General features: G+C 39.4%; 1 protein-coding gene across 1 annotated transcript in view; it reads left to right on the top strand.

Moving 5' to 3' along the window:
- Positions 1 to 13,669, top strand: part of LOC124788919 (beta-alanine transporter-like) — a 462,896-nt gene that overhangs the window by 312,242 nt on the left and 136,985 nt on the right. The window contains exon 5 of the mRNA XM_047256201.1: positions 4,075 to 4,201. Within this exon, the coding sequence (XP_047112157.1) occupies positions 4,075 to 4,201 (127 nt within the window). The remainder of the gene's footprint in view (positions 1 to 4,074; positions 4,202 to 13,669) is intronic.

Here is a 13,669-nt window from a genome sequence, read left to right on the forward strand (position 1 = left end):
CAACAATGATGAAAAGTCAGCCGTCAGCTGTACAATAATACCTTTGTCTGGTTCACTTTACCGGTTTCGACAGTTTAAACTGTTATCTTGAGAACTGAAGTTGGCTCAAGTCATTGGTAAGCCTACGTCAAATAAGAAACGGACGGCAGTCCGTTGCTATATAATCAATAAAACAAAGCGACATCGCTGAAAGTGTATGATATGTGCGATGAGTTGCTAACAGTCCCGTATGAAACCTCACCTCGTATATACTATATGCGGCAAAAGTTTGTTTTCCTAAAACTGAACAAGAGAGCGATATAAAAATTAGCCATCCGACGGTAGTAATTCTCAAACCCGAGCCAGAAACTGAGGCCTCACGACCGTATGAGAACAACTGACACTAACTGTCTTTGTGGGGCCGCTTTAATTTACGCGCGCGAATGCCTGACTGCCTAATTTCAATGCTAATTAACTCGGAAATGGTGCAACATATCGAAATTTTTTTCCTATCAGTTATTTCTCATCATCACCTACCCTTCAACGCCGTCACAAACTCTTCAGACTATTTCAAACCACATTCTATAACCATATACCTCGGTGGAAACATTTTTTTGCAATTAGCTGAAAGTTTGTAGATGACTTTGGATAACCCTATATTTACTGGTTTTGTATGTATAAGTTTGACCTCTATTTACTGGCTCACTATTTCATTAAACAGTCTCAGGTAGCTTAACAGTGATAAATACGTTAACACAAACCATTTACAGCAAATAACGGTATATTTATGTCGTGATTAATGGAGTAATAACTTGAAGCTATGTTTCTCTTGTGACGAGGAAAAGAACATCTATTTGTTTTGACTATTTTCTCAAAAAATTTCACTCCTTTCCTAGAAATGTTTCTCATGATACTCCATGGTAGCCAGTACGAAGCAGTTTTTCAGGAGCAACCTGAAACTTGCTCCTTATTTGAGCGGTACTTTGGCTCTTCGTACTTGCAGTAGAAGAAGATTTCAAAAAACAAGTCACATTCTTTGGGCTACATGTCTTTGTCCGTAAAAGCAACGTCTAGTTGTGTATGAGTTAGGTACACTGCCACCAACTGAAACAAATGCCGTTTTGGCCAGAGGAATCTGCGTACAGGACTGAATAAACCCACACAATCTTTAATGATCATACGACTGTAGATCCATGTTAGGATTCCGTGTAGTGTTGCCCTCTATGCCAGAGAACCCCTTACAATCAACTGCATTTTTGTTGTAGAAGTAATTTTCCTTTTGACTACATTATCGTAGAAATCTTTCTCACTTATATGGTTGCAAATTACTTGAGCTGTCGGTATTATGTCTTATGAAGTTATATTTTCTTATTAAAATAAGTATATTGTAGGGAGGAGACAACCCTCACTGTATTTTTACAACAATTTATATCTTCAGGCGTAATTACAAAATATTATTTTGATACTGTAAATGTTTAATTGTAATTTTCTTGTTTTACTACCCACATATGTTTCGGAGAAGTTTCTCTATCTTCAGTGGGTTTTATTTACTATCTGTAGAACACTATATGAAAAATTTACGCAATAAGATATTTAGCAGCTTCTTGAGAGTATAGTATTTACATTACATTAAGTATTGACAGACATATTAACCTGAAGAATAATATCGTGTTACTACGTACTGTGACTGACAGTTCTATCTGGTATTTGCAGCAGGGCTACAGTTTGTGCCTTTCAGTACATCATATGCCACTAATAAGCCTTTATCATTGTTTTGTGGCATAATTTCTCACAAATCAATTTTTGATTTTTAATTTTTTGACGTAACATAATATTCTCGTTTTGTTTCCTTCCTATAATACTACTGTCGTTATATGAAGCTGCTTTGTAGGCAAAGATTCCATATTTCATTCTTTCACTAGTATCTTTTAGTTTACAACACTATTTTTCGCTAAACGTGTTGAAGTCTGTACTGACTGTGATCAGGCTTTATGAAATGATGGGTGGGGAGTAGAGCAGACAAAGTATTTTTACTTGCTTTTTGCGGATCTCGCATTTTCATGCTACTACAGGGTGTATGAGTGGAGCTTCCTCACATACACTGTTCCACTGCTTATAAGGTGTTCGCTTGTTCCACCATCTTGTTCTAGGCGGGACTTTTACTGTAGGGGTATCACTGTATGTTAATTTGTTTGTTTGTTTGTCTGTTTGTCTGTGTGTGTCTAGGTTTTCTGATAATTCCATTAAAGCTGACAATAGGTTTCCACTGCATAGTGCTTTGCCTTCCACGATGGTTTTCTGTAAATGGCAATTCTTTTCTTTGTGTATTATTCAAGAAATGATAAATAAAAACCACTGATGATCGAGACACTTTTTCGAGACATGTAGTGAGTAATGAAACAAGAAAAATTGTATTTGCAGAACCACATATCCTTCCCACATATTAAAAAACAAACACGTCCAAGCTTGAACCAAAATGTGAATATATATTTAACACCAAAAAGTAATGTTAATCGTATATTGCCTTAAGAGCTCTAGCAAAATGATACCACACCTAGAGATAGGCGAATTTCTAAGGAAACTTTGGAGAGCATAGTTCAGTGGTACCCGTCAGTGCAAAGAAAACATAAATTTTCCTGCAGCTGGATTCGAGACGACAGAAATATCTCATGTTTCATACAGAGAGAGCCTGAAAGTTGCCTACATATAATCAGCATATCATTTGTGTATTGTCCTACATAGTGTGATTTAATTGATAGTTTTATGATTTGATGTCACACCTAACATTCGTATCAGAAATCTAGAACTGGTCAATACCTGTTCCTTTCTGAATGCCGCGTTGGACTCTTCATCTGTTATATTAATAAATGAATGTTATTATTATGGCCGTTACAGCAGTCTGGGTATTGTCCCATTGAAATTAACTATAAGGTGGGCAGTTCTGCTCACATAGAAGACGTGTGATATTAACGACTGATGCCAGATGGTAGTTAATTGTTTGCTTTGTAAGATAAATTTTTGTAGGCTAACAGGAAATATACTGATGATCAGAAACTTTATGACCACCTGCTTAATAGCTTGTTTGTTGTCCTTGTAACGAAATACATCACTGATTCTGCGTATCACAGATCCGACAGTTTGTTGGTAGGTTTATGGAGGTACGTGGATTGCATGTCTTCGCACAGGTCATGTAATTCGCTTAAATAACGGGCCGCTGACATGCGTACGTAGTTCATGACGCCCGGTAGCAACCCAGATAAGTTTCGTAGGATTTACATCATTCAAATTTGGTCGGTGAAACACCAACGTGAGTTCACTGTAATGATCCTCAAACCACTGTTGCACGGTTCTGTCTCCAAGACACGGGCAATTGTACTACTGAAAAATGACATCGCCGTCGGGGAAGACATCAAGCGTCAGTGTGCCTCCGACTACTACCACAGGTCCCATGCAATGGCAGGAAACTGTCTCCCATAGCATAATACTGTTCCCACCAGCCTGTGTCCCTGGAATCTTTCGAGCCGCCGTTCACCTAGATGACGACGTTTGTGGAGACGGCCATCGAAGTAGTGTACAAAAATATGATTCACTCGAAGTGTCGACATGTTGCTATTGATCGACAGTCGAATGCCGATAGTTCCGTGCTCACTGCAATCGTAATGGACTACGTATACACGTAGGGGTGGTCCGCTGTGGAGCTCCATGTTCTACAGTGTACGATGAACGGTAGGCTCCGAAACACTTGTGAGGGCTCAAGTATTGTGCTCTTTCGTCAGAGGTGCGACCGGTCACCGTCTATCTTTCTTGACGGAACAGACAAGCCTCCAAACCCCACGTTCTTTAGTTACGCGTCATGTGCCCGCTACACGATGATGCGGCATCCATCATGGCGGTAGGCAGTGTTCTTAACGTTTTGGCTGTTCAGTGTATTAAGGATGTTACATTCACAGGATTAACAAGTTGCTCTTATGACGCCTTAGAATAGAAATAAATTTTAGAAATACTTTTATAGTTTACTCAAGTGATAGTGCATGTGTTACAACCGCAGTGCGGTGTTGGAGGTTGTGTGTTGTGTGATGGTTGGTAGCCCTGCAGGGTGCTTCCCGAGTCCCCGCGCTGGCTGCTGGCGAGAGGTCGCTTCGAGGAGGCGGAGACCATCCTGAAGAAGATCGCACGCGTCAACGGCAAGTCGCTGCCGGCCAACTACATGGTGCAGCTCAAGGTGGGTCTCTCGTCTCACGCATACAGAACAATAAGCACAGAAATGGCAGCCAACAACTGATAATCGTCACTCATATGTTGGTCAAATGCTCTTATGGTGCCAGGAGCCAAAATCTTACACAGTCTAATTCAAACTAGAAGGAAAACCATCAATTATTTTACTGTGTATCCCCCGCAATGAATGATACATAAACATTTCCTTCATTGCAAAGGATGTTTTACTTCTTTTGTCCAAAAGGTACAAAACATATAAGTGTTAGACCTCTTCATTCCAGTATTGTCAGTCTTATTGCACGTGAATTATTTTTAATTTTGTTTTGATGTTCGTCTCATATTTCTACTACCGAATGCAAAACAGAACTTTAACCTCTTCAGCTACAGATGAGTCCAAGTGCCTAGCACGCCATACTTATTTTCATTGAGTGTACTAATAGCAATGCAGTATCATGTTCCTGCCCATGGCGATGTTGTGGCTAATGTTGGGTAGCAGTAAAGGTGAGAAGCTGCACGACCTCAAAATTCTGCAACTCTTATTTCTTTTGAACGTCCAAACTCGGCGAAATGCTTTGCACGTAAACACTGCCTCTGTTCGAGTATATTGTTTGTTGCTCAACGTTGCTGCCTAATGTGTACAATAATATTAAGCTTCTATAAATCAGAAAATTACGATCCTTCTGCGTGATAACACATTAAAACTGACTCTTACATCCGTTGATTTTAATAATAAATATTACTCAAGTTTATGGCAACCCTACGAGCAAAACCGGCTCGTTTCACCAAATATACAGAGGGCTACTGCTTTGAGCCGTGTACCCAAATCACCCTGCACAGTGCGTCCTATCCAGACGGGGAACTACATTTAACGGTTCTTCTACAATAAAGGATGTCATTCAGATTAAACACAGTTTATTGTTTCACTTGTGCCAAGTTTAGCAGCCTTCATGTCTCATGCCAACACCACTCATCCTCCTTAACGAAATAAGTCAGTTTCTTTCATGTAGTACAATTTATCAATAAATGAATTACTTATTTATTTCACCAAAATCACCAGATCTTTCTCCATTAAATAGGTTTTAAAGGTGGTTGCGCGTAAACTAATTAATATTCTTTGAGCTACTAATGGTTATCAAACACATATCCCTCCACCACTTTCAAACTAATCATAACTCACGATTCTTCACAAAGTTATTTATTATGATTATTCAGTCACTTTTTCTGGGTCATCAGTCTTCTGATTGGTTTGATGCTGACCGCCACGATTTCTTCATTGACTATCATGACTCAAAGAAAACACCTAATGAGATGCCGTAGTGGCTAGCAAATTGGAGTCTCATTTGGGAGGATGACGGTTAAAATCCACATCAGGCCATCCTGATTCAGATTTTCCGTCATTTCCCTGAATCGCTTAAGGTTAATGCCGAATGGTTCCTTTGAAACGCCACAATCCATTTCCTTCCCCATCCTTTCTTAATCTAAGCTAGTGCCCCGTCTATAATGACTTCGCCGTCGACAGGACGTTAAACACTAATCTTCCTTCATTCAAATAATAATCCTTACCACGTTTTACTTTCCTAAATTAACTTTTTGTCCGCGATTCCACGACATAGCCCGGCCGCCATCCTTGACCATTAGTCAGGGATTCCCCCACTGTTGTTGTGTAATTTTCAGGAGCTTCTGGAACATCCACAATGTCGCAGACACTGAAAATGAGCTTCTAGTATCGATCTTTAGTAACGGTATCAATGATGAAACCCTATAGATCTACATGGATACTCTGAAAATCACATTTAAGTGCCTGGCAGAGGGTTCATCGAATCACTTTCACAATTCTGTATTATTCCAATCTCGTATAGCGCACGGAAAGAACGAAAAACAATATCTATCCGTACGACTTCTGATTTCCCTTGTTTTATCGTGGTGATCGTTTCTCCCTATGTAGGTCGGTGTCAACGAAATATTTTCGCATTCGGAGGAGAAAGTTAGTGACTGGAATTTCGTGAGAAGGATCCGGCGCAGCGAAAAACTCTATTCTTTTAATGATGTTCATCCCAAATTCTGTATCATTTCAGTGACACTCTCTCTCATATTTCGCGACAGTACAAAACGTTCTGCTGTTCTTTGAACTTTTTCTAGTACTTGTAACGCCGGAAATGCATATCCTCCTATTTCCATCTATTGTACTATAAATTTTTTTCCTTATTTTGTTACCTGAAGATATGACATTTCTGTGTCTTTATATATTGCAATTGTTTTAATATATATATATATATATATATATATATATATATATATATATATATATGTGTGTGTGTGTGTGTGTGTGTGTGTGTGTGTGTGTGTGTGTGTGTGTGTCGATGTATAATTGGTTTGTTTTGTAAATATTATTCGTATTTTTACGATGAGTCTGTCCTAGGGAAAACTGTGCTATCGAACGATTATATCGATAGGTCGTGTGGAGAACCAAAGTGTTTAGGATCTTTGGTAGTGTTAACTCTGCCGCATGGAGCGCGGGCAGATGGGGTCAGGCTGCAGTAAGGCGGTGGAGCAGGTGTGTCGTGTGACGCTCCCACGAGTTGCCGCGCTTTCGGCGTTGGGCAGCATGTAATTGCGCTCGACTTGCTATGATAGTTTCTGACACGGTGTCGCGGACGGGAAGCATTAGCTGGCGCACAACAAGAGCCCGTTTCACCTGATGACCGTGTCGAGAAGAAGGCGTGCCAACATCCAGCTTCTGCAACAGTGACAGCCGACTATGAGTGATTGTCGCCACCTCCTCGATCGACGACTTGAAACCTTCAATCAACCAATAAGGAAGACTGGAGGCACGTAAGGTTTTAGAATTGTATGGCAGACGTCAGCTTTTCAAACTGTTCAGTTTCCCTCCCAAAATTACAGCAATGTAGCGTGAACCTTTGTTGCTCATTGTCCCAATTGCATTACCAAGCAGGGCCCCTTCATTTTCTGGAATGAACCCGAGTGTCGTTGAAATTCAAACGCCAGCATTAAAGTAATATCATCCCATTTCACTGCTTTAATTTCAAAGTTCAGTTAAAGTATTTATAGCTGGCTGCAATATTTAGATTACACAAGCACGAGAGTGCGAGTTTTGATACCATATTTTAGCTTACCTGTGACTGCAGCTCAGCTTGGTACGTACTAAATTTTACTATTGTTAATTGTTCAGAATCATTTAATTCAAGTTCTAAGTTAAATCTCTTATTTCAAAATTGCGTAGATTCAAGTAGCTTTTGAAATGATTCTGGACGTAGCCCAAGACTAACCTTATTTTATTGAATTTCGTAGTGCTTCAGAAACAAACTTCACTATTAATTTCAGTCACTAAATTAACTTTCCGTTTTCCGGTTTTATTAATTCTTTTGCTAAATAAAGTCAGAGTGCAGCGAAATTTATTACTTCTGACAAACATTCAGTTTTCACACAACAGGTGTCAACCTTCAGTTGCCACGCGTTTAGTGCTAATTATATGTGCATTAATCTTTCATTTTCAGATATTATAGTAGTTGTCCATAGGACTGGCGACCGTAATTTTCCCCAAATCTCAAATATCTAATTAACGCCAGTTAATTTTTAACGCAACGACCGCACATTTACTTTCTTTATTAATTTTGCCCTTTTCTCAAAATTAATTTCCACCAATTTCATTTGCATTATTTCCTTTCATTTAGATGTAACCCTTTCCTCCCTCTTTACCGACAAATCAACTTCGGTGACGATTGCTTTTCCCAAATTTCCATTAGGTGCACGCGGTTTAATTTTTCACTGTCATTAAGGTCGATAAGTGAGGGGGAGCTTACATACTCCGTCAGTCCTATCTGGTAAGGATCTCACACCGCGCAGCAGTATTCTAAGAGAGGAGGGACAAGTGTAGTATAGGTAGTCTCCTTAGTAGATCTGTTATATTTTCTAAGTGTCCTGCCAATAAAAAGCAATCTTTGCTTAGCCGTCCCCACAGCATTTCCTGTGTGTTCCCTCCAATTTAAGTTGTTCGTAATTGTAATTCCTAGGTATTTAGTGGCATTTACGGCCTTTGAATTGGACTGATCTATCGTGTAACCGATGTTTAACGAATTCCTTTTAGCACTCATGTGGATGACCTCACACTTTTTGTTATTTAGGGTAAACTGCCAATTTTCGCACCATTCAGATATCTTTTGCAAATCGTTTTGCAATTTGTTTTGAACTTCTGGTGACTTTATCAGTCAATAAACGACAGCGTCAACCACAAACAACCTAAGACGACTTATCAGATTGTCTCCCAAATCTTTGATATAGGTAAGGAACAGCAAAGGACTTACAACATTACCTTAGGGATCGCCAGAAATCACTTCTCTCGATGACTTTCCGTAAATTACTACGAAATGTGACCTCTCTGAGAGGAATTAACAAATCCAGTGTCATAACTGAGACGATATTCGATAAGCAAGCAATTTCGCTACAATCCGCTTGTGTGGTACAGTGTTAAAAGCCTTCCGGAAATCCAGAAATACGGAATCGATCTGCAATCCCTTGTCAGTAACACTCAACACTTCATGCGAATAAATAGCTAGTTGTGTTTCACAACCTCAGTCTAAATAAGTATCTTAGGTTAAGTCTTACGAAATACCTACATATGCCCTGTATTGCTCAAGTAATATCAGTATGATGTGTGATTGCATGAGCTGCAGCAGAGGTAAGAAAGTCCCATCCAGACGACACCTTCCCAATTTTAGTACATCGTAATGGGTTCTGACGTTTCACTAACTGATAATATCTCTTACTTTGCAAGCTAAACCAGCACACATTATCTTTACTTTTAGTTCAGTTTATGCCGCCAGCCCACTGCCACCGCTACTTCATCTTACTAGCGGTAACAGCTACAACTGTATCTAGTAGCCGCAGTTGGATACTACGTAAGCCCTCAAGGGAATTGTTCAGTAGAGTTTTGACGTTCGCGTTGAACGGGGTCGATAGCACTTCTAAGTATTGAAAACTCAGACTATCAAAATTTAAGTGAGGAGAAAGAACACAGGCGTGTAACTATTAAAAAAGTCTTAAATTTTTTGTTTGTGGGGATCCACGGCCTCGAGATGCTTAATAAACGTATACATGGTCCGTAGGAGGCTGTAATGCAATGTTTATTTAATCGTGCAGTTAGCTGATTTCCATTAAGCATCACTGTCAAACACCTGTAAAACTACTGTCTGCATACATCTCCATGTATAAATAACACTTTTTTTTATCCAACTACTTTTTTATTTAATTACAGAATACCACATCGTACTAGAAATTGTATTCTGTAATTAAATACCAATGTAACTGGATAAAGAAAGAGTTATTTATACATGGCAATGTATGCAGACAACGTAGTGTTTCTCCATGTTCGCTTTACAGGTGGTTGACAAGAAGCTTAGTCGAAATTAGCCAATCGCATGAAGAAATAAACATCGCATTACATCATACTACGGACCATGTTTACGTTTATTATTAAGAAAGCTTTTACATTGGAATTTACATTGCCAAAGTAAAGATTTTAACTTAAGTGTGGTAACAATTTCATTCGTGAAATAGTGTTGGAGTGTCTTGTTTGGTGAAGCTGCAACGTTCCCGCGCGGCAGTATCACGCTAGAGTCTGGATAGCACAATGTCGGTTGATCTCTAATTAGGCTGTTGTTCCATGTCTTGCGTGGCTGCCTCCAGTACACCGTAGCTTTCGGTGTAACCCAATGTCGAGACAACGTCGGCCTCAGAATCCGCAGCACTTCGACCCAGAAACTTGGCACAGTGGTTAGCACAATAGACTCACATTCGGGTGAACGACGGTTCAAACTTGCGTCTGGCCATTCAGATTTACGCCAGAATTGCTTCCCGTATGCCTTTACCCTTCCTCAAGCCAATCTGATCGTCATCTAACACATCCTCAATTTTCCTCTCCCTTGTGCTGTATATTATTTTTCTAGGCAACTTGGATGCATGACCTCTTAAGCTAATTGTGCGATAATTCCACAACTTGTATTCTCTAGCAGTGTTCATAATTATGTGGATGATATTTTTGCGAATTGCAGATGGTATGTCGCAAGACTCATAAATTCTACACATCGACATGAATACTCATTTTGTTGCTACTTCCCCCAACGATTTTAGAAATTCTAGTGGATTGTTATCCATCCCTTCTGTCTTATTCTATCTTTAAAGCTCTTTTAAATTCTGATTCTAAAACTGGTTCCCCTATCTCTTACAAATGAGCTCCTGTTTCTTCTTCTATCACATCAGACGAATGTTCCCACTTATAGGGGCCTTAGATGTACTCGTTCCACCTATCCGCTCTCTCCTCTGCATTTAACTGTGGAATTCCCATTATGCTCTTGATGTTACCGCCCTTGCCTTTAATTTCACCGACGGTTTTGTTTTGTCTTTGTGTATGCTGAGTCTGTCCTTCCGACAATCATTTCTTTCTCGATTTATTCACGTTTCTTATGCAACCATTTCCACTTAGCTTCACTGCATTTCCTAGTTATTTCATTCCTCAGAGACTAATATTTCTGTATTCCCGAATTTCCCTGAATATTTTTGCACCTTCTTCTTCCATCGATCAACTGTAATGTTTCTTGCGTTACCCATGGTTTCTTCGCAGTTACCTCTTTTGTACGTATGTTTTTCTTTCCATCTTCTGTGATTGCCCTTTTTAGAGACGTCCATTCCTCTTACTGGCTACTGAGCTATACCTTATTGCTGTATCAATAGACTTAAAAAAACTTAAAGTGTCTGTCATCATTCCTTTGTACTTCTGTATCCCACTTCTTTTCGTAATGATTCTTTTTGTCTAATCTCTTGAACTTCAGCCTACTCTTCATCACTACTGCAATGTGATCTGAACCTATATCTACTGTTGGATACACCTTGCAATCTAGTATTTGATTTCGAAATCTCTGTCTGACCATGATGTAATATAACCGAAATCTTCCCGTGTCTCCCGGTTTTTTCCTAGTATACCTCTTGCTATTGTGATTATTGAACAGAATATTTGCTATTGCTAACTGAAATTTATTACAGAACTCAATTAGACTTTCTCCTTTCTCATTCCTTCTCCCAAGTCCTTATCCTCCTATAAACTTTTCTTCTAATCCTTCCTCTACAACTGAATTGCAGACCTCCATGATTATTCTATTTTCAGGTCCCTTTAAGTACTGTATTACCAGTTCAATATCCCCATATACTTTTTCTATTTCTTAATCTACAGATTGCGACGTAGGTATGTATGCTTGAATCATCGATTTCGGTGTCGCTTTGTTGCCGATTCTGATAAGAAAAAATCCCTGTCAATGAACTGTTCATAGTAACACACTCTCTGCCCTATCTTGCTATTCATAACGAATCTTAATCCCGTTACACCATTTTCTGTTGCTGTTGATGTTACCATATTCATCTGACCAGAAATCCTTGGCTTCTTTCCATTTCACTTCATTGCTAGTAATGCCTTCCAAATTAATTTCTTTAATCACTAATTCAAGCAAACGAGAAATATCTACTGTTTTCAACGTCATGCCGTAACCAAAATAATTGCTTCTATATTATACGCAAAATCCACGAAAAAATTAATGGAAACTAATGACTGTCGAACACAAGGTGATCTCCGGAAAAAAATTACTACGCATATTATCTTTAGCGTACCGTACGCATGGCATTTCCCTTTCCATAAGAACAATGCCCCCAATGGGATCAGATATCTTGAAGACATCAATACTATGTCTGGTTATATTCCCGTTCAGTGACTCTTAGGTTCACAAAATTACGAATGGGAAAAACATATAAACCAAACTGTTTAATACTTACATTAAAAATGACTACAATAAGATAAATGTTCGTTTCAAAAATTCTTGACTAACAACAAATGTTCTGAATTCCTCGCAATAGGAATGAAAATCTTCGTAACGCATGGTATGTTTAAATCTATTTGCATATATGCGGGCTTTGCAAAATCCTTAGTTATGTTGAGCCTCAGAATGATATAAAAAGCTATGAGCTCATGCTTCTATAATTCCTGCTCAGTATTATAATCGAAGCTGGTTAACACTCCGATTACGAATATTGGTGGTCGACTTGCCGCCGTGTCTGTGTCGCTCGCACCTTGGCTGGTATAGCTCAGATAAGAAACTCAACTGAAAGTGAGAAGGTCTCGAACACTGGGATAAAAAACCTTCTCTTGAATTGGCCTTCAAAAACTTAACATCCAGGTTGATCAAACATTACTATTACCACACAGAAAATCCTCAATAGATTTAAATAAATTTCAACAGTTACTGAAGATAAATCCATTGATTATTGCCTGTGGATTTCACAGGATATTATCCGATGCCCGACAAAACATAGTGAGGCGCAATGAAACACAAGATAAACAGAGACACAGATATTATTAACTCAGTATAAAAATATTATGCAAACGCAGACCGGAAGCTTATTATGTGATCATTTTAATCATAATTACTTTAGAATTGTTAACTAGATTACCATCTATACCTCTCCATTGGCTCCATTTGTGCATTTCAGTATAGTTTTTTCTTATTCCTTGTTGCCGATAGAGACTCTTGCTTTTGTTATTTCCCAGATTATGTTTCGCAATTTGGCTTTCATAATCGTAAATAAATCTTTATGAGGCACCTCGTTTATGGTCCAACACTATCAGAGTGACTACTATACAAAAAAATACGTGTATTTCCTTTGCATGCACAATGTGGGGCAGAGTGCTGGATACCATCCCTTATCTGATACTGTCCAAGTAAGGTCAAATGGTCACATTACCGGAAATGTGTTTGTGCTATGATTATGAAGTCATCAGAGTACAACGCAGTGCACGATATTCTGTGATGACACCACGGTCAGAAAGGTATTTGAAGTGGTCACTAGAGGCCCCTAAACCGTCTCAACACGACGCAGTGGCGACTGGCGGACAGGTTCCAATGTGCCATCATCTGGCCCAGTGGCATTAAAGGAAATATGAAAACTTTGTTCCAGTGACTGCAAGCTTAGCCACCTCTTTTAGATGGCCCCGCAACAGGTATCTAAAGGGTTGGAGTCCGACGACTGGATCACCTGATCTCATCTATCGGCCGGGGTAGATGACGTCGAGATACCTTCCCAAGAAAATGCGTAAGTGACCTGGAAATGAGGAAGTTTAGTTGCCTATTTTCCAACAGAGGAGGCACGTTTAACAGTCAGAAGCCCAGATAAGACTCGGCTGTGAGGCATTGTGAATGGATAACTGGTCCCTCGAGGTGGTCGCCAATAGTGCCAGACCTCACAACGAAACTGAAGCGGAGCTGATGTCTCTTTCCATCATACGATGTTCTCTGTAGTCTGCAGTGGGTGTTGTGAAGTCTGACGATATCGCTCCGGTAAAGATAGCCACATCCATGAATAGGGTCCATGAGATATATAGGTGTATCAGTGTGGTCTGTACAACGACGAAGACGGG

This window comes from Schistocerca piceifrons, chromosome 3 (assembly GCF_021461385.2).
Source record: "Schistocerca piceifrons isolate TAMUIC-IGC-003096 chromosome 3, iqSchPice1.1, whole genome shotgun sequence".
Classification (NCBI taxonomy): Eukaryota; Metazoa; Arthropoda; class Insecta; order Orthoptera; family Acrididae; genus Schistocerca; species Schistocerca piceifrons.